The sequence below is a fragment of the Nylanderia fulva genome, unplaced genomic scaffold (genome assembly GCF_048542155.1).
Source record: "Nylanderia fulva isolate GAGA-0341 unplaced genomic scaffold, ASM4854215v1 Scaffold7, whole genome shotgun sequence".
Classification (NCBI taxonomy): domain Eukaryota; kingdom Metazoa; phylum Arthropoda; class Insecta; order Hymenoptera; family Formicidae; genus Nylanderia; species Nylanderia fulva.
In genome coordinates, this window is record NW_028190807.1 from 1,849,437 (window position 1) to 1,872,326 (window position 22,890).

The 22,890-nt window shown below is 31.4% G+C and overlaps 1 protein-coding gene across 3 annotated transcripts; it reads left to right on the forward strand.

Moving 5' to 3' along the window:
* Window positions 1-182: 182 nt before the first annotated feature.
* larp (La related protein) lies at window positions 183-22,137 on the forward strand. Of its 3 annotated transcripts, none has more exons than XM_085488636.1 (18): window positions 8,392-8,994; window positions 9,637-9,896; window positions 11,655-11,728; window positions 12,235-12,288; window positions 12,681-12,858; window positions 13,030-13,131; window positions 13,240-13,415; window positions 13,624-13,742; window positions 13,819-14,017; window positions 14,306-14,818; window positions 14,925-15,079; window positions 16,265-16,481; window positions 16,585-16,755; window positions 17,679-17,935; window positions 18,476-18,627; window positions 18,833-19,087; window positions 19,398-19,531; window positions 19,647-22,137. In XM_085488636.1, exons 2-18 carry the CDS (start codon window positions 9,686-9,688, stop codon window positions 19,992-19,994), a joined length of 3,315 nt encoding a protein of 1,104 aa, XP_085344762.1. In that variant the 5' UTR covers window positions 8,392-8,994; window positions 9,637-9,685; the 3' UTR covers window positions 19,995-22,137. The 3 variants fall into 3 exon arrangements, with proteins under 3 accessions (XP_029163068.2, XP_085344762.1, XP_085344763.1); XM_085488637.1 differs by lacking the exon at window positions 8,392-8,994 and adding an exon at window positions 9,225-9,524; XM_029307235.2 differs by lacking the exons at window positions 8,392-8,994; window positions 9,637-9,896 and adding an exon at window positions 183-2,231.
* Window positions 22,138-22,890: the final 753 nt, after the last annotated feature.

A 22,890-nucleotide genomic window follows, 5' to 3' on the forward strand; every position in this document is an offset into this window, starting at 1 on the left:
ATTCGATTGGTCGTGACGTCTCGCGCCGAGTGCGTTCGAGAATCGATCTCGTCGGAAGCTTCGCTCCGATCTCACGGGATTTTCGAACACTCGCGAAAAATTCGAAGATTCGCGCGACTCGCCGGAAACCGACTACGTTCGCCATCTAACGTGTCGTACGCATGACCGGAGGAAACCGGAAGCCGGGTGAGTCGCTCGTGGTCGCTCGCCAGCATTGGCCACAGCCACATGTGTTTCACGGCTCTTCTCGCGTACCCGTTCTCCTGCGGAAAGGGCTCTACCGAAAATGCGCCGTGTTTACGTAATCCGCGGTAACGCGATGCCACGCCGGTACTGGTAGACGCGCGAGGATCCCAGGGTGAGCCGAGTGTTCGCGATCAGGTGGGAATTACGTCGCGTACACGCAACCTAAACGTGCTGGTCGGCGCCGAGAGACGGAAGACCGGACCGGAGACACCGAGGACCCCCGGGTTTGTTCTCTCTCTCGCGAGAGAGAGTGTCGCGTCCGTTTATCGTCGACGAATAATCGCGCGCGTACTCCGAGAATCTCGCGTATTCGCCGAACTCCGAGTTCGGGAGGAGAGACGATACGCGAGTGCCGGGGAGGCTGCGTCTCGCGAAATCAGTCGAGTCAGCGCGAGAGTTGGCCCAATCCGTCGAGTACGACGAATCTCGTCAACGTTTCCACGAGGTATCGCGAAACGTCGAGATCGCGACGAGTTCGAGTCCCGCATCTGCTTTGTTCGAGAGTCGACCGCGTGGACCACGCGCGTCCCTTCGAAGAAAGAAAGAAAGAAAGGGAGAGGGAGAAAGAGAGAGAGAGAGAGAGCGAGAGAGAGAGAGAGAGACTGCGTCGGTGACGTCAGAGCTGTCAAAGCGGACATTGACGTCGCGTTCTCCTCCTGGAGAGCACCCGCGCCGTGCGTGACCGAGTTCCTTTAGCATGGAGAAGGGTATGTAAAGTCCGAGGACGCGTGCGAGGTTAGTTTGGTCGTCGCGCGTGAGTACGCGAGTCATCGTCGACCTTGAGGGGCGAGAAGGCGGCGCGCTTCTTCGGCTACCGCGAGAGCGACGTCTCTACGGCGGCTCGAAGAGAGAGGGCGATTCCTAGGAGTCTAGGTTGAACGCGCACGGAAGACCTCGTGCACGTAAAACCTCGTGTTTTTGTACCTCGGCAGCGGCGCAAGTACGCCGCAAGATGGCGGCCAAGCTAGCCAGTAACCAAGGTGGCGCTCGCAGCAACGGCGAGCGCCAGGAGGCGGGGCCCTGTCAGTCCTACGCCAGTGTGTTAAATCCGAAGAGTGCCTCGCAGACTCGGCCGAGTTCCTTCAAGAGCAACAATAAGGAGAACATCGGCGAGCAGGTGACAGTTGCGCAGCAGCAGCAATCCCAGCAACAGCAGACGCAGCAACATCAGCAGCAGCAGCAACCGGGAACGACGATGGTCGAGAGATTAATGCCGAGCATGATCAAGGACAAGTCGTGCCAGAGGATGGTGCCCGGCCGGTGTCAGGCGACGCGGACGATTCAGCCGGCCTCTGACGGGGACAGTGACAGTTCGTTCAAAACGTCAGAGCATTTCGGCGCCGCGCGTCGTCAGGACGACGCTCGTGGAAGCGACGTCGCTGATCATCAGTTGAACAACGGCGACCTCGCCAATGACGGCGAGTTTCGCACGGTCGCCAACAAAGGCGCCCGCCGCAAGGAGAAGCTGCGCGAGCAGCACCGGGAACCGCACCGGGAGCGTCACCGGCTACGCGAGCATAACAACCGCCATCAGCAGCAGCAGCAACCACGTGGTCCCATTGGCGTAGGGGGCGGGGGCGTCGTCAGACGCGGCGGCAGTGACGAAAGGTCTTCGCACAGAGAGCGCGCCGAGCGCAACAATGGCGTCGCGGACCCGAAGGAACCTCATCAGGTTCATCATCATCATCATTATCATCATCACCACCATCACAGGGACGAGCAGAACGTCGAGGTGGAGACCCAGCAGACGCCTTCGCTGCCTCCGCCGCAGGTCAAGTACGTCGAGGCTCCTCTGCCTGCGGTGAACCCCTGGACCAAGAACAGAGCCGCGTCGTCGTCCTCGACGTCGCGCGCCTCCGCGAATCTGCCAGCGTCCGACCCGTCACCGAACGTCGTCCCCGTGCCCACGACGTCGTCGTCCACGTGCACCGAGAGACAGAATGAGAGAGAGCGAAGGGTCTTGCAGCCGCACCAGGACACGATCGGTGAGTCGATGACGTTTCCTTTTCTCTACTTCGCCGGTCTTGAGTTTGCACAAAAGAGAGGTTACATTATATGCAGGGTTTGCTGTTTTTCAATCAAATTATATTGATGATTATCTAGATGCAATTTTGGCATCTTATCTTTATATAGATCATCAAAATATGTATTATCTATATCTGCATCTTAGATGAAAAACAGTATTAGCTTTAATAAATTGCAGCAAGCGATAAAATTTATAAATAAAAATATAGATATATATATATTTTTATATCCTTTTTATAATTTATATTTTTACTGTGGTATTTTTAATCAGAGAAACTCGTGAAATTTTTCCAAGATTTTCAGGGTAAGTTCTAAGAGAAAATTCCATGTATCTCTCCATTTTTTATATTATACATTTTTTTTTTTAATTTATGCTAAATTACATTTAGATATATTAACTGGTATCATATAGTGTAATCACTCTTTTTTTGAAATTCTGATATTTAATTATAAAGCTTATATGGTTTACACTGATTGAAAGATGTGCAACCATTTTTTCTCTTTTACATTTTTCTTTTCTTTTCTGTAAAATATATTGATTTGTTTCTTCTGAAATATAAAAGTAAAGAACAAAGTTTGAGGGAAAAATGAAATGAATTGAAGAAACATGTGAGTTGCTTTTATATTCTTCAGTTTGCTAGATTTTATAGATATGGAATTTTTACATGTGTGTAATGGATGTTGGAAAATCTATTTATTCTCTCTCTTACGACTGGAAAAAGAGACTAAAAAATCGGTTCTCGTTTCCGAAAGGAACCGAAAACTTTTTGTTAGAGAAACATCCTAATTTCTTTTGAGTCGGTACTCAGGTCAAGTTTCTATTCTTGAGAAAAAAGTACAATGATGTTCTTCTAGGAAGAACAAATATAATAGCTGTTTGTGCTATATATATATATATATATATATATATATATATATATATATATATATAATATACAATATAATTTATATATACTAATTTTTTTTAATTTATTGTCTTATCTGTATTGTTTAAACCAAGTTAACATGTGTTACATTCTCCTTTTTTCCTTCTTTTTCTAATAAATTTTCTACGTTATGCATATATATAAAAAAATATCCAATTATCCATAAGTATATACACACTTGTTCTAAACTCACTAACAAATGATAATACAAACATTTAATTCATCTATTATTCCGAAATTAAAATAAAGTAGTCGAATACTCAGTATTTGAGGAGAATATCGTTCGAAATATTCGTGTTGGTTTTTATAAGAACAGGAAAACTAAACACATCATTATCTTTTTTTATATATAAGAATTCTATGCGAAACCGTATTATTTGAGGAGAATATCGTTCGAAATATTCGTGTTGGTTTTTATAAGAACAGGAAAACTAAACACATCATTATCTTTTTTATATATAAGAATTCTATGCGAAACCGTACATTTTTTATACCTTTGCCCATCCTTTTTAGAATAGATTTTCTTTACGGTGCTATTATTGTTATAGTAGATTCTTTTGCCCATGAAAGCGAAGAATGGATTTTACATCTAGGCCATTCTTATTTGTTAGACTTAACGTCTTCTCTGTGGGAAATTTAAAGGATTTTAAACGATTTTTTTTTGAAAAGGCGGTTCTTTGATGCTCTGCTTTTTGATGTTTAACGGACATCAGATGACTTTGACTTTTAAACTTGATTTGTTAAACGAATTACTTTTACGATACTTGTTGCAAAATATTTTGCATTATTTGAAAATTATCGAAATATTAATTATGCTATCGAGATAAGTAAATCTTTTTACGAAAATTTTCCACACGGTCATTTCGTTTCGATTGCAAAGCAGTCTTTTATCTCATCTTTCTCTAAAATTTCTGATAAATATTACTGTGCGAGACTGTTTTCGATAACGATTACATAATTATCAATTCGTCGCATACACATGCGAAGGTATCTTATTTTATTAGCAAGCTGCTTATTCGTGCTTGAGCAGTTTCGTTGAAATTCGAGAAGCTACGTTGAAATATCCGAGATTTCAGGGAATATTATCTATAAATAGATTGTATTATCTACATGTAATGTAACATTCTCTTTCCTCTCTTTTTATTTATTTTTCTTCATTAAATATTAACCTCTCCGATAACACGTTATAATTTTTAATATAAATATTTCGTGATAATTAATTCTTAAGAATTTCTTAACGCGTAAATTCCATATTAAATTCGAAAGAGAAAAAATATGTAATATATAATTTGCATCGAATTAATTATCGTTAAAAATGTTTTTCAATATTTTTAATCGCATATAAATATAAAAAAAAAAACACTGATACAAATGTACAAATAATGTTTAAAACAACTGTTTTGTATTGTTTCAAGGTATATAACATTTTAGTTAAAGACAATATTTCAATTTATTTATTATCGCATTTTTCGCTAAGAACTCGTGTGAATACTTAAAAATGTGTCATAAGAGATTACGGAGGCATCTTCGCGACAAACTGTACGGGAGGGCTGTATCGGGTGATGTATATATTACGAAATGCGAGGCGTGAAAATAGAAACGCGCGAATGTGCGAGCGTTGAAAAATCGAGGAAAGAGAAATGTAGTAGTACGTAGCAAAGGGAGCTCTTTTGTGAAGGAAAGAAATCCAGTTCAAAAAATATATACCGTCATACAATTTTTCACACATGCTATTAAATATCTTTTTTTTTTGTTTTTGATTGTTAATATTTTTATACTTTTCGAAAAGCATTCTAGACTCGAAAATCATACCTATTGCCTATATAGAATCTCGTTTAGCCATATTACATAATTAAATAATAACAATTTTAAAATAATTTTTTGTTTACTATAATATGCAGACTGCATATTATATTTAATAATTATGCAAAGACTATTGAATATCTTTTTTTTTTCGATTATTAATATTTTTATATTTTTGGGAAAACATTCTAGACTCGAAAATCATACCTACACTATATAGAATCTCGTTTAGCTGTATTGCATAATTAAATAATAAAAATTCTAAAATAAATTTTTTGTTTCCTATAATATGCAGATTGCATGTTATATTTAGCAATTATGCAAAGTGTAGACTTTTAAATATCGAAGTAGAATATGTTTTTGGAGTTTGTGTGGCGCACGAACGTGGCTACTTTAGGTATTCGATAATCGTGATAATAAAAATGGCAAACGCCCGACTGTACCACAGTCTTATCTTCATATTGCCGACACGTCTCAGATATACGTGGCACCGGAATATCCATGTTGGCATAGAGTGATTGACGTGTTGCCTTCGTCAATTTATTTGCATATCAAAAGATTAACTTTACTTTTTATGGAGTAAATCAACAGGTTTTTTTATCATGAGAAATTATTTGTTTTTTCTGCAATTTATTTTCTTCATTTTTAATTTGGCAAAGCTTATTTTTTTTTCTTATAAAAATAGAAATTTGTGATTGGAAGATTTTTATTTTATTTAAATACATAATTAAAGCCAAGATATTAAAAAGTCGTTTAATAAAAAGGAAGAATATTAGAGAGAAAAATTGTTTTATCTCTAATATTCTTCCTTTTTAATCATCTTTTTCTTCTCTCTTATTTTTTGAGACATTCTAATTTTGTTTTAATAAAAGTTCCATAATTTTCTTTGATATGTCTATTTATATGCTTGAAAATATGAATAAACATCAGACTTTGTTAGTATTGTTATTGACAATGGTATTGTATTTTCAATTTGACATGCATGTCAATCTGCTTGACTTCCGGGATAAAATTCATTGAATTTCCACGTGACTATTGTAAATTGATCCGTTTATTACGATTACATAGGACGAACGTGGGAGAATGTTACGAGGGCAACGACATTGACATTCTTCCAACGACGTAGTAATATGTTACAACACACAATGCAGTTCCTAGAGAAAAATCCGTATGTGACGCGCGTCTTATTTAACAATCCGCATGTGCTCGGACGTTCACTCTCATTTGAAAAGAAATCAAATCGATTTCTACGACTAGAAAACTTTAAACCTGCATTTTTATTTTTATTTTTTCTCCACGTTTTATATATATATTTTTTAACACGAATAAACTCTTTTTTGTATTTTTGCCAATCGACATGCTCGATTGAATTCTGCGCGCAAATTTATTACTACGACGAACGTGTACATTTTTATATATCGATAAGAATTAATAAATTAGGCATTGTTCTTATTTAACATCTTGCATCCATCTGTACTGAATTTGTTTTTTTAATTTAAAAAAAATTTTTTAAATTTTTTATGCATCTGTGAACAACATGTTACATCACGCGATTAATGAGATGGGATTTTAGCGAGCAGACAAACGCATTCATCCATAAATATTATAGCGAGAATGCGGGCCTTGGTCTTACTGCAATTGACCAATAGCCCGGCATTCGGTCCACATTAAAATATGTCGCAGAAAGTGAGAGTCGCGAGAATGGAAACCTGTTCCCGAACGGTCGGATAGAAGCTAGTATAGAACGCTCGTCCGATAAATATCTTTCAATCGATGTACACATTTTACAAACTGGTAGAATATAGTGATTTCCAATTCAGTTTCATCATCGAAATATATGTTGTATATGGACAAATATTCCGTTCATCGCGTATATCTTCCGTTCGGATCCTAAAAAGATTTGAATTAGAGTAGAAGATAAGAATGAAATATGAAGGGATAAAATTATTATTATATATTTCTTGTAAAAAAAAATTATTTGAAAAATACTGCATTGAAAGAATGACAACTACTTTACGTTTTATTTGAATAAATTACAGTCGAATAACGATGACATTTTTGTAAGAGGAATCTCGAAAAAAGATTACGACTTTTGTACGTATTATTCTTCTCGGTTTTTGCATTTTTATACATTTTTCTTTACATATTGTCTATTTTTTAATAGACTTCTGTCATTGAATATATATTCAAAGCAACTTATTTAAATATGTCGGCATTTTTTTTTATTCAAAATAAAATATAAAGTTATTTTAAGAATAGTCTTTGTATTCGGAAACTTTTCAAAAACATAAAGCCTGTTCTCGTTCTTAAAGAAAGAAAGAAGCCCAGGCATAAAATAATGTAATACACAACAAATGATTCATATTTATACATTGATGGAAAAATGAAAATTATGCATTGTCAAAAGAGATAAAAAAAGATACATTTATAATCACATTATGGCATTCACATCCCTTTATTAACGAACAGTTTAGATCTAACATTCGGAGAAAAAACAGATCTCGTAATTAAATCTGCATTTTGATATACATATTTTTCAAAGTAATTCCCAAGTTTAATGATATTGATAAAAAAGGGGGAAAATGAAAGATCTTTTTTGATGATCGCGAATAAGTTAAGTACAATATTCGGTAATTGATGGCACGAAAAAAATACTTAAGAGATGTCGTGCAAATTCTTTGCACTTTATATTATACATAAATTTGCACTTTGGATTGACCGAAAACAATCTACCATAATCTTTCAACAACGTCATGTTACTAATTTATAATAAGCTATCGAAAGAATTATTATGAGGAACAGATCTTTAATTATTCGTTTATTTAATAATTATGTACAGAGAGAATTTATTCTTAGAATTTACTCTGAAAATCGTGGGACAATATGGTATTGGAGGAATTTTATAAGAGTTTCTCTGATTAATTTGCCACAAAAAATATATCTATCACAATAAGATATAAAATATGTTCGATTAATTTTACTATGTACGTATTAATATTTTTTGTTTTTATAAAATTATAAAATTCTTCCAAAAGAAAATTCTCCGTGTGTAATACCAGTGAAACATTTTTTTACATTTTTTCCAACGTGAAAATGCAGAAATTATACATATTAATATTTTTTGTTTTTATAAAGTTATAAAAAATTTTTCCAATGCCACATTGTTCCACGATTACCACAATTTTCAGAGTAAATTCTAAAAACAATTGTTTCTGTGTGTAATACCAGAGAAATATTTTTTCTTAATTTTTCCAACGAGAAAATGCAGAATCTGAAATATTTGACTTTTTGCTTGATAAATTTGTGCACAATTGTCAGAGATCAATGATTGATGACCCGAGCTTCAGGTAAAATCGAGTGGGTATCCAAATAGTACATTTGGAGACAGACTGCATATTCGTTTCAACACTAGCCGAAAGTATTCACGTTCTCGAGCAGAGCTCGATCAGAGCTCCATCGTCGTTCGTCGTAATCGTTGATTCGCTTCTTACAAACCAACCTGCTCTCTCACAATCAGTGACTTGTCGACACAACTTCATGATCGCGGATACATCGTGATCGCGCTTTGTCACGTTGATTATTATTGCAAGATGCGATGTCGAGTTCAAAGGATTCGTGAATTTGGATTCCGACGAAATTGGACAATTACATGGCCTCGTATTACATTTTGTCGAATAATAAGGAATCTCTAATCTCATATAATTATTTAATTAATTATTCATGGTGAAAAATTTCTAATTCGTGTGACAGATTTTTATTTGTCCGGGAGTTGGATATCTTGCATAGAGTCTATTCTTGTTTCGCAATTTGCAGCATCGAAGTGGAATTGTAAAGTTAATTTGTTTTCCGCGTGCGATACTTTTAATATTGATGCAATTGAAAATGCAATTTAGTTAGATCGCAGCTCTGCGTGCGAAACGAATCGGATTAGCGAATCTACTGTGACGACAAGAGACTGCAATGAGGATAAACCAAAGGAAAAACAACACTTTTCGTGAGTCAGCAAATAATTGGCATCTTTCTCATTATGCACATTAGTTCATAACACGATGATCAGTCAGCACTCAAATTGATAGCGATAGTTTGATTAGATCCGGCTAAATAATTTGAGCTCTATCATTCATTTAATTTATCTTAATTCTTACTCGTATATTTTAGTTGTACATGTACATATATTCTTATTACTTATAGACTATCCAAATATTTTTGCCTTATTACATTTTCACTGCGAAAAATATTTATCTCCGACTCAACTAAATCATTAAATTTTACGAATGCATTTGAACTTTTATGTATGGCTTAGAAATCTTGTCTGTAATAACTTGCTCCGATAATCTTGCCTATAACTTCCGGTCACGTTGAGACCATGTACATTCGCGATATGCTTACATAAAGTTATTATACCTCGTGATATGGACTATCATATTCTGGTCTAATGTGTATTGCAAACATAACTTCTGGAAAAGTATCCACAAAAATGTATTACACATGTCTTTCCAATCACAAATATGTCAAAATGAAGGAGTAATTATTATAACGTTTATTAACGAAAAGATAGATTTCGATATATTTTGTGTACGTTATTATTATTATTGAAAAAAAATGTTTAAAACATGTTTTGATCTCATTGTTTTAGACTTAGACGTCCATGATCGTCGATAATTGTGAATTTGCGGCAATTTGCAATGATTACATTCCGGTTTCAACCTTCTTCGAAGTTGCTTGGCATCGAGACAGGATTAAATAATTCGAACAATTCGATTCGAACAGAAATCACGAAATCTGCTCACGTTTCACTTATGTTAACCCTTTTCGATTCCTCAGCTCGTCGCTTCAAGTCTTTTAAATTTAGCAGAACTAAGGAGGCAAACTTTTATATAGAAATGTTATTGATTGGTAAAGTATAAAATTAACACGATATATAATTATATATGGTAAAACTACAAATATAAGAAAAGAAACATTTAATGTCTAATTTTTTTATATAACAAATAAATTAATATGATAAAAACAAGACTACGCAATATATATGTAAGAATTTAAGTTTAATTACAATAGCACATGCAATGTTTGTGAGATTATTATTAATTTATCCATTTGTATCCCTTTGGAATATTGAATCTAGAATATTAATGTTCGAATTTATTCGTTCGTTCTTTTGTTTCCTGCATAATTCTATTTTCGTCTATTAGAAGCGTTCCAGTTCTTTCATCTTCACAAACCACGAATTTTCTGTTTCTTTCGTCTTTGCGGTGAATTTCTTGCGCGACAGTTCCAATAAGAATTCAATTATTTCGTTGCAGGCTCTCTTTATAGATTGGAGTATATATTCTGATGATGCAATAATTGCGCAATCGCATAATCGATATTTTTGATGACACGTAGACTATAGTTGTTTGCAAACACGCATATGTATGCATATCTGAATTGAACAACAAATGAATATAAAAAGTTTAACACTATACGAGCGAGTGTAAAAAGAATTACGCATTTGTTAATTAAATTCTTTTACTCTGTACGACTCGCCGAATCAGATGAGTCTCTCGTCCCACGAGATGATGCGAGTAGCAATATCTAATTTTAACGATGTCACGCGAAGATCGAAGGCGCGTTGACACATAGTATGTCGGTTTGTGGACACATCGACCGTAAAAGTTCATGAGTAGATAAGAAAGTGCAAGGCAAAAGGATATAAAATGATGTCTAATCATTTTTAACACACTATATTATATTTTAAAAATGTGCGAACTGCAGATTCGATATTATTTGCACCAATATGCTTTTTAGCTTGATATAATATGATATAGTCGTAGTTTTTATGATTTCTGAATTACTCTCGCATACTATATTAATTTTTAACTTTAACTACCTTGCATCATACTTGGATTATAATAAAATAATATATTACATAGTTTTCTGGAGACATTTCTATCTTGAAATTAATATTTCGCAACTTACAGCGTTTTAATTGTGAGAGTGATACAAATAATTTTTTCACAGAAAAAAAAGAGAAAGGTCATTCATTTAATAATACATTTAATAAGTAAATAGTAAATTTAAAAAATTAATTTTGATATTAGATTTTCTTGTTTGCTATATTTGCTTCATTTTTCTTCTCTCATTTGATATCGGTTGTTAAAGATAAAGATATTCAAGAAGCATTCGCATATGTGCGATAAAGATAATCAAGGTCATGCAGTTTGGAACAGGTTATAAAGAGCTGATATGGATATAATAATTTGGAGACAGAGAGAGAGAAAGAGAGTTAATGTAAAAAATATCTGTCGCGCAGTTTTGATGTAATTTTTGTACAATTTTTATCGTATTACAAGCGTAACAATTGATTTGTTACAATTTATCATATTTTTTACATACATCTTTTTATATTAACAATTCTTTATTTCTAAAAAGACCTTAAGATCTTTGAAAAAAAAATATATATTATTATTATATCTTCTTTATTTATATTTTTATAGAAAAAGGTACAACTGCTTTGTATAATTGTATCATTTTTTCTTTTTTTCATTAAACTGTGACAAAATTGAAGAATACACAACTTTTTGCGCTTATAATAAGCTTTATATATATATATATATATATATATATATATATATATATATATATATATATTTATAAATGTTTTTTTCTGTGCAGAAAATGGTGTCGGAGATAGTGCTCAACCCACAATTGTCAGAGCTTCTAGAGATAGAAGAAGATTTAATCAAAACGTATGTTATATTTTTATCTTCTTTTCATCTATGTGCAGACATGTGCATATTTAGTTTGAAAGATACATAAATTTTATAGTTTACGTGTATGACTTTATAATTAAAAGGTAATTTTATCGTAAAAGATAATTTTTCTTAATCTTTATATTATATCAACTTATATTACTATTATAATGTGTGTGTAATAAATATAACAAATACTTCCATAGAAATATAGAATGATGAAAGTAAATAAATACTTACATATATCAATAATTTGTAAAGTTTATAAAAATTAAGATAATAAGTAAAGCAAAGTATTGAATATTAAATTGAATTGAAGTAAAACTTATATTACTGAGATAAAAAATATACTTGCATATTTGTTATTACTTATGTCACTAGTGTATTATAATATTAAAAAAAATTTAATTATAGATGTACATGCACTTATATATTAGTTAGGAATATAAATGTTGTTTCTGTTATTATTCAGACTGTGTTAATAATAACATTTTATGCAACAGGCAAGTGATTTTACGAATATTGGAGACTGGCCCACCTTAGGACCGCAAGGAGAGGTACGTATTCACGACCGATTCTTTTGTTAAAACCAATTATCTTTAATTATACATAAATGCAACTAATTTTTATTTTAAATAAGTACAGCAAATTACTATTTCAATAATAATCATCAGAACAGTATATTTAAATTTCATTTATTCCAACTATTATAAGCAATATTTATTATGGCATATAATCTCATATGCAAAACCTAGAGCTTGCATGATTTATTAATAAATCTGTGAGTGTAGAAATTTTGCTAGAAAAATATCGAATATTTTATCATCTTAGACGAGAAATTTTACGTTCGAGATGCTTAATAATTCTACATGTTCGCTCTTTGGATTTTCTTTAATTTGCACTTATACATGTTTAAATGAAAATTTATACAATTTTTTATGTGATTTAGAGAAAAGCAGCCATAAGCAATCACTCTCCTTCGAAGCAAAATGGTGTGGCCAACGATGAATCCAGTACTTTTAAAGCAAATAACATTGTAGAAAGTAAAGGCAAAGAGAATAAGGAGCAGAATCATTGCCAAGATGATAGCGATGAGCATACGGATAATGGCGAAAAGAAAAAGAAAGGTAAGAAAACTGATTTGTGTGTACCTTGTACCTATTTTGACAAAATACTGACTTGACAAATAATTACTTTGTTAATAACTTTGTTTTCATCAAAGTGATTGCTCCGATTTAAAATTTAAACAAGAAAAATCTTCCTGACCCCCATCTTATTCTGATATTGTATTTTTATAGCGAATAAACAAAAATGGGTTCCACTGGAGATAGACCTAGCACAAAATCGTGGGACTATGCGATCGCCGAGATTTCAGAATCACAGAGAAAGAAACGGCGAAGGTAAAATTATTTCCTTTTATGTAATAATATTACATATAACAATCACTGCCTAATTGCTATAATTAAAGCAAACTGATATGAAAATTAATTGTAATGTACTAAAAATAGCAAATGATGGGGAGTCCTGGCGCGAAAGAGATTACGATAGATCATCGGGATATAATCAACGAGGTCGTGGTGGAAGAAGTTATAGAGGTAGAGGACGAGGCGGGCGTGGCCGTATTGGTTTTAGACACCGACAGGATCACGAATATACTAATTATGCTACAACGGACTATATACAGGTAACCACCAGCTGATATTAAAGCTTGAATTATTATAGTACATTATTACCTCTATAATAATAATAATAATGATGTATAATACATAAGTGGGAATCTATCTGACGATATTCTGATTGTAATTGACAGTAGAGCTGAAAATTTTCAAAGTTATATATTTGTATCGCATATTTTTTCATGAAATATCATGTTCCTTTTTTCTCTCTTTTAGACACATAAATATGAACATTCAGACGGGTATATGAATATACCTTATATGGGGACTTGTTATTTTAATAATGCCAATTACGTGGATGTCTCTACTCTAAAAGAATGTATAAGACAACAAATGTAAGTTCTTTAAATTTTTCCATTTTTTACAATTTAACTGTGTAACTTTTCGTATTAATCTTGCATTTTTTCGCAGAGAGTACTATTTCTGTGAAGAAAATCTTGTGAAGGACTTCTTTCTTCGTCGTAAAATGAATGCTGAAGGATTTTTGCCTCTCACTTTGATTGCATCTTTTCAACGTGTACAAAATTTAACAGTGGATATAGATTTGGTGATAACTGCAGTTATGGAATCTGATAAATTGGAAGTGGTAGAGTTTGAAGATGGATACAAGGTATCACAAACAACATTTCAATTACTAAAATAATATATATATTTCACAAAAATTAAATATACATATGGCACATATTAGAGAAAAATTCTAACATACATATGTACGTTGGAAACTAAATTTGTGCCCACAATAAAAATAGAAGAGGATTCGCTAACACCATTAGAACTTATTAAGTTCAATGAATGGGGTTTGACAGTAGACCTCTTTACATATGTTTACAATTATTCATGTTTTTTCTGTCTGCGCATAATGGGCATTTTTCAAATAATTTAACATTTTACCTTTCAGATTAGGACAAAGCTAGATCCTTTAAAATGGCCTATCTCAGATATAGCCAGCAATGTGGTCATCTCGAATCTTTCCGAAGAAGAATCCATCGCATCTCAAAACGAAGTAATACAACCTACCTCTGAAACTACATTTTGTCCTGTTGCAAAGCCTTTACTCGCGATACCTATTCCCGCAGTTCCTCGTATTTTTGAATCCTACTATTCCGTTCCAATTGCAAATGAGATTCTAAATCCTGATGTACCAGAGTTTGTACCAATGGACTTGACGGAAAGTACTAATGGATTTGCTATCGATGAAAACGACGAAACAAAGAACGAAATTCAATTTGAAAAGATAAAAGAAGAAATTTATGAATTGACAAATAGTAGAACAGTACCTCACTTTCCTTTAAATAATTCTATTATAATGGACTATTCATTGTCAGCTGTGGGAGATTCTTCTACTTTAGACAGTTTGCCAGAACGAATGAACGGAGAATCAGATACGTCAAGCGACAATGCTTGGAAAGAGGTAATTGTATTTATTATATAACTATGTTTATTACAACCAAAATTATGATATATTTAAAAAGTTTAGGTTTTAAAAGGAAAATTATATAGAAACAAATTGTTCATAGGTAAAACGAAGAGTTAAAGCACATAAAGATAGATCTGAAGAGAAAGAGAAATTTGAAAATGCCAGAAGCAAAACACGAGAAGAATTAAATTTCCAATTTGACGAGGAACTTGATTCACCACCTCCGACTGGTCGACATAATGCCTTTTCGGAATGGTGAGTTGATAATGAAATTAGTATTACCAACATTAGCAATATATGATTCTTTCGCAAATATATTCTATTGCCAAGATACTCGATACTTTATTCAAATCTTAGAAAAAAATCATATTTCTATATTTTCATTAATTTGCGATAAACTCAGAATTAGAAATTTGAAAGTACAGGAATGTCAGTAAATGTTGACATATTAACTTATACCTCATAAATCACTTTCTTGTTAATATATACAGAAAGTGTATTTCTCTGAGTAATACTCTTTGAATTATGTTGCTCCTTTTTCGTTTTTTAATATATGCAACTTTGAAAATTGTAAATATTTTTGGAAAAGATTTATAGTCCCAATAACCTTAATATATGTTTTCAAAATTATGATTATTAATAACTTTTAAAAAGTTTACATCATTTGTTTATATAATAATAATATTAAATATTTATTATTTATAAATTAAAATATGCAAGTATACCGAATATATTTATTTCAAATTTATTTCCTTTTATGTGAAAAGTTCCAAGCCATACATTTAACTTTATTGTAAAGTAAAAGCATAAACGGAAAGATTTTATCTCTCGGGATTTGCATCCCTACTCTAAAAAAATTAATCTATTTTTTATTTTATATTAAAGTTAGATTTGAGTTATAGAATTTTTTCTGAGAGAGGGATACACCCTTCCTCCGCTCACACGTTTATTTAAATATTTATTTATAATTTTTAATAAATACTTAATAAAAAATATTCAGGAAAAATATTAAAAAATTGATTAAATTAAACAATATTCCTGAAGCGTATTGCATAATATCGAGCAAATATAAATAAAAATAGAAAAGTTTAAAAATATAGCTTATAAATAGAATATTTGTAAACGAAAAAATGATATTAGTAAGTGCAAAAATTATGATATGTTAAAGTTATATCTCAGGAATAAAAAAAAATATGTTATTTTAAAAATATTATATAATTCAAAATATATATTACTTATTGTTAGAAATGTACTCTCCATAATATATGCCATAAGGAAAGTGATTCATGAAATGTAAGTTAATGTCAATATTTATTAAATTATTAATTTTCTGAGTTATTTATATTTTTATTATTGTGTTATGAAAAAGGTGATAATCAAAATCTTTTAGTTATGTGTGAATTTTTCTACTGATATCTTTTATGTTTTTATATTTTGCAGGTCCGAAGATGATGAGGAATTATCAGATACAGATGTTAATAAAATTATTATATTTACACAAATGAATCCTCCATCATCTAGAATCCCAAAGCACGAAGGTCACGATAGAACAGGAGATTGGAATACAAGAGCTAGACTGACTCAAGAATTGGAGCAGTTTATTAACGATGGATTATATTATTACGAGGAAGAAATATGGAGGCAAAATAATCAAAGGGTAATTATAATTTTAGTCTCTTCTTTATTTGAGAGAAAGACTAAATTTATTCTTAAATTTTAAGTATAATAAGAAACGAAACTTATTAAGTTGTGTTACACAGTATGGTTCATCTTTGTCCATTGGAAGCTATAAAACGATTAATGTGATTAGTCAAGAAGATTTCGAAAAGATGACACCAAAAGTTCCAAAAAAAGCGAATCCGGAAGTTCCACCGCCACCTCCTTCTTGTATAGAAGACTTAGAAATTCCGCAATCAGATTCTTCATTACAGGTATTTCAAGCTTTATATAAAAGACTATTTCAAACTAAACGTAAAAATAGAAAAACTAAAAAAAGATTACCTTTAAAACATTAAATTATATATATATATATATATATATATATATATATATATATTAATTATAATTATATATATATATTAATTCTTATAATATTTGTTTATATATATATATATATATATATATATATATATATATAAACAAATATTGTAAGAAAAACCTCTCCTCAAAGTTAAAAGTCGACCAGACTGGCAATCATTTATTATAAATAATTAGTTGACATACAACGTTTCGGCTGTCATTGCAGCTCTTTTCAAGTAAATCTATAAAAAGTTACATAAATATAATTATAATTTTAATACACTTCATCGCTACAAATAATTATACATTCAAAAACCAAAAATATGCTACATACCAAATTAATACAGTAAATCAAATTCACTGCAAACCACCGACAATATTAAACATTGTTTTGATGAACAATGCAAAACTGACAGAAGTAAGCACGAAATAAATAGATGTTAACCTGTTAACATCTATTTATTTCGTGCTTACTTCTGTCAGTTTTGCATTGTTCATCAAAACAATGTTTAATATTGTCGGTGGTTTGCAGTGAATTTGATTTACTGTATTAATTTGGTATGTAGCATATTTTTGGTTTTTGAATGTATAATTATTTATAGCGATGAAGTGTATTAAAATTATAATTATATTTATGTAACTTTTTATAGATTTACTTGAAAAAGGCTGCAATGACAGCCGAAACGTTGTATGTCAACTAATTATTTATAATAAATGATTGCCAGTCTGGTCGACTTTTAACTTTGAGGAGAGATTTTTATTATTTATTACTGGCGAACCTTAAGGATTATTATTTGAAATATTATAAGAATATACTACTGTTTACGTTTGATAGGTTTCAAGTATAAATACGGAAAAAAAAGATAATAGATCGGACAAGAGTCATCGGAATGAAAACCCACAGACGAGAGAAGGACGAAGAGCCGCCGCATCTCGTTTCTTCGCCGTTGTAAAAGAACCATCCGTTGATCCGACGACACCACGAAAACGGAAAACTCGTCACAGCAATAATCCTCCAGTAGAACATCATGTTGGCTGGATTATGGATGTTCGAGTACATCATCCCCCATCATCGAGAACACATTCTGTAGGGTACGTACAGTATATTTACCTACTGAAGAAAACCTATCTCAAATAAATATACATACTTTTTCTAAATCCTTCGAATAAACGAATATGTGTGTAGAAAATGTTGGAATATACATATAATAGATGTATATAAAGAATAGATTTCCAGAAAGATAATTGTATCATTATAAGCTTTTAATGACGAACAAATATAACTTTTAAATTAAAAAATATGATTTTTTAAAATTAATATAATAGTATAAACGTTATTGTAAATATCTCTAATTACAATATTTTTGTTTTTTAACTATTTAGTTCTTATTAATTGATTAGCATTATTAATTCGCATTAGTTGCTTTGTTATTGATATTTTTGATTATGTATAAATGAGAAATATAAATGATTTGTATTTATAACATGATGAAAATCATCTGTAAGTCTTCTTTTCCCGACTGAAAAAATTGCCTTGTAGAAAAATTGTATCTGACTAAAAATAATCAATGGAAAAATTTGACTTCACTTTGCATATATACTTTAGTTGGTTTTTTTTATTTATTATTTCAGGAGTAGTGCAGGGACGAGTCCTAACGAAGGCTACCTTGCAAGTAGTTATGGAAGTGTTGTTACTATAGGCGAGCATCCGAGTCACGCTTTGTTGAAAGATAACGGATTTACTCAACAAGCGTATCACAAATATCATTCGCGCTGTCTGAAAGGTATTATTATTATTAGCAATAACGAGATTTTTCAAATTATTAATCTGAATAATTGGACATAAAATGATGAATCTTTTCTTGTCTTCTTTTCCCGACTGAGAAAAATATCTGTGCGGAAATACTTCTATCTGATTACCATTTAAATGAATTGTACGTTTTACATTTAATTAAATTCTCTTTTTATTCATATACCATATTTTTTTAGAGCGCAAACGATTAGGTATCGGACAATCACAAGAAATGAACACTTTGTTCCGTTTCTGGTCATTCTTTTTGCGAGATAATTTCAATCGTACTATGTATGAGGAATTCAGGACTATAGCCAAAGAGGATGCCGAGGCAGGATACCGATATGGAGTGGAATGTCTTTTTAGATTTTATAGCTATGGCTTGGAAAAGAAGTTTAGAGATGTATTGTATAAAGATTTCGAAATAGAAACGATATACGATTGCCAAAAAGGTAAGTCAAGATTTTATTTATATATACATTTCTATTATATTAGCACAAAATAGGTTGTTTAGCTATGAGATCATATGATAGTTAAACGGTAAATCTGTGCAAAAGAAAATGGAAATGTTTAATTAATTAACTCCACTAGGAGTTTTTGTCCAATGAGTGGAGTTTCATATTAACAGCATTACAATATCTATTTAAAAAAATAGCTTGGTGTCAAGCTATACATATATTTCATATATGTATATTATTCTGATATTAAATATTAAACTATTATAATAATGCTATTAATATTAACAAATTAATTATTTAATAGGACAATTGTATGGATTGGAGAAATTCTGGGCATTTTTGAAGTATTATAAGAACTCTAATCATCTTTGTGTAGATCCTAAATTGAAAGAACATTTATCCAAATTCCAAAGTATCGAAGATTTCAGAGTAGTGAAAGTGAGTTTATTATTACAGACTAACATTCCTATTTGCTTTATTTACGTATTAACTGTTTTAAGCATTTCTTAATAGTAGTTTTATAATTTTATATAATATATGTTCTTTCTTATAGCCCCAAATATATGAAATGCTCCAAGCTGCAAGATTACGCCACAGAAGTGTTTCCGAAAGCGCTAGAGAAGATACTTTGACGGACGAATGCAGCATCAACACACTGCCAAATGAAACGAAATCTGATAGCCACATGCAAAAATTGTATTTAGACGGTACAAGTTCATCATTATCATCGCAGTTCCGAAGGAGAGCCGGTTCTTATGGCTCTAGTAGGCTGTGTAATCCCCGACGACGAAATAATTCCGCATCGTTGAGCGATCATCGAGATTTCAACAAACAGCAGCCTCAAAGCAGACAGAATTCTGGTTCCTTCACGAAGCCTCACGAGGCGAGCAAATTATTATAAGTCACTGCCAAAGAACGAATTTAACTTTTATCTTCGAATCTGAAGCAAAAAAAAAAGTCCGTCACGATCAAGACGGAAAATTTATCTGTCTTAAAAGTTATCGTGCACCGTTCGAGGGCAATCATCTGATACATTTGACATAGGCGGTGCGATACATCTTGTGTAAATGTAAAAATATCTTCCATACGAAACGATAGTTACGCATCGTCATCTTGTTATATTATGCATCATTTGATGCAAGAAAAAAATTATGTACAGTTATTACTATACCCTCGCGACTGACATATCGATTGAAATTGTACTAACAATCGCTCGTCGCGTTTGCTTAGCCATCGCTCTTTCTTTTCCAATATATGTAAATATAAAAAGAGTAAAAAATGGATAAATCTCGCGTATAATTTCAATAAAGATTATACAAGTGATTTTCTTAACAATGAATAATACGTTGATGTAATGATGTATACTTTTGTTTATATATTTAAAAAAATATTTGATCTTTTAAAATGAAACTCCATATAACAAACAAGTCCTTTTGACATCGAGAATGACGTCATTTTATTTTGATTTAATGACATTTATTTGTTACTTGGAACTTTCCATTACAAGACAACATAATCCAAAACTGATTTTATAAAATTTTATTTTCGATATCTTGTCTTGTAACAATTGGATTAAATTTTGCTGATTTTATATTAAATTATAATGTTTCGAGATTTTCTGAAGAGAGAGAGGGAGAGGATATTTAAACGCTAATGATAATAAGTTAAAATGCGAGTGTAGTATTTTTAAGTTTTATTAATGTATTCTGACACAGTGCGACTAAGCAACGTTAATTTATTAGTCGCTATTGCAAAAAAAGTGTAATTTTCATTTCTAAGAGATCATATAGTTTTAATTAAAAAAATAAAAAATATACTTATTGATTATTATAGGTTTATTATTAGACTTCTCCGTATTTTCACGTTGCTTCCACGAATACATAATATAATGATGAAAGCTCACAACGATTTTCAAAACAGTAACAATCGAAAGTCTGTTTGAGAACGATCTCGATTCATGAGCAACACGAATTGACGTAATCAATATTATCTCGTTTTGTTTTGTTAATATATTGCATTTATTAATATTATGTAGGTATGATAAAATTCACATTAAAATACACACATTAATATGTTTCCTTTGTTACTAAGAACGATCAAGAATAAACTTTGTTCTTATAATACGAGGATGAGAACGATCAAAATATTCTGAGAAAAAAAGAAAGAATGATCGTACAAACGACCTGCAATTGTTACCACAAATAATTTCCGATCAATCTACCAGTCGCGACAGATAACTATTTCAGTAGCGACAGAAAAAAACAGTCAAAGAAAAAATATATGATTATATTGTATATATTCTCATAACTCGATTTTAGTGATTTAGATTTATCTATAGCTTTTAAGTAAGTGACACATAATAATAGGATTTGATACTTTAAGTTTAACATGTTAATAAACTAGATATAATCGGCTTATACATATAAAGGGTTGTTCCTCGTGTCGTGCTTTGAAAATCATTGAATATGAGAAGATATATATATATATATATATATATATATATATATATATATATATATATACATGTATATTCTGAAAAGAGAAACGCGTTAACGTTGAGAAAATTTACAATTGCTCGATTTCAATTTTTCTTACTAGAAATGCTTGCTGTTTTGTATCTCACGTACATTATATTATCGTTCAACGTTGTTTTCTTTGCAGAAAAAAAAGAAAAATTAAAATGTAACATAATGTACATAATTTTTATCCGAAGTTGATATTAAATAGAGCCGCGCCACGAGATCGTCCACATGTAAAAAAATTATATATTATACAATATATATACATATAAATTCTTACATTGTTACTCTTATATATTGCTAATAAATCTTAATTTTACACTTAAAGCTTATGCTATAAAAAGGGTAAGGTATTGGTTGCTATCTTTACCATTTAAAAAATGTATAAAATATTTCATATAAAGAATATACACTATTAGGGATTGAAATACTGAGAAAAGTATGATTATGTTTACATATGTAATATGAAAATATGGTGTCCTTTGAAGAGGGACTGCAAACAATAAATATCGAGTCATTGATTAATTTGTTCACATTTTTGCATATTTCTTTATACTTTCTCTGAGTTCGCTTTATATTCAAACATCTGTCATATTAAATCTCTCTTTTTTAAAGTATTCATTGTATTATTAAAATGTTTTTATAAACTTTTATTTTTATTAATTAATAATAGCTTTAAAATTTTTTATATTAAATTGCTGTTCAAGCATCATTTTGTAAAAAGCAGAATTTGCGAGTAAGATTCCTCTTCAAAAACATCAAAATATATATGATCTATCGAAAGGCATTTTCGGCAGTAAAAGAATGATAAAATTTATTTTAAAAATCCACGCATTTCGCCTTCGTGGCATCGATCAGTCGTCAATTGCGTGGTTTGATCTCTCTCTTAAGAAATATAATTATATATAAATTATTAAATTATATATAATTTATATTACATGTGTTATTTTACATAATATATATTATATATTATATTATTTATATTATATATATATATATATATATATATGTATATATATATATATATACATACACATATATATATAAAATATATATTATTTTTTATTATTTACTTTTATTCATAGTATAGTAGCTATTATTTTCACGCCCAGTGAAATATTACAACTCATACAGTTAACTCTATTAATTTTGCTCATTCCATACAGTCATTAATCTTACTAGCTGTTATATTAGTAACAAGATTTGCAAGTGTTTATAAAAAATCTAAATCTAGTCGTCAAGCTTACAACATTAGTGAAAATTCTTTATCTCCCAAAA

What these genes read in the sequence shown, in the direction of transcription:
- larp (XM_029307235.2), top strand. Translation starts at nt 1,199, where the DNA reads ATGGCGGCCAAGCTAGCCAGTAACCAAGGTGGCGCTCGCAGCAACGGC. An exon ending in CAGAGAAAGAAACGGCGAAG is followed by an intron (nt 13,132 to 13,239) that starts GTAAAATTATTT and finishes TACTAAAAATAG; the next exon opens with CAAATGATGGGGAGTCCTGG. An exon ending in GATATACGATTGCCAAAAAG is followed by an intron (nt 19,088 to 19,397) that starts GTAAGTCAAGAT and finishes ATTATTTAATAG; the next exon opens with GACAATTGTATGGATTGGAG.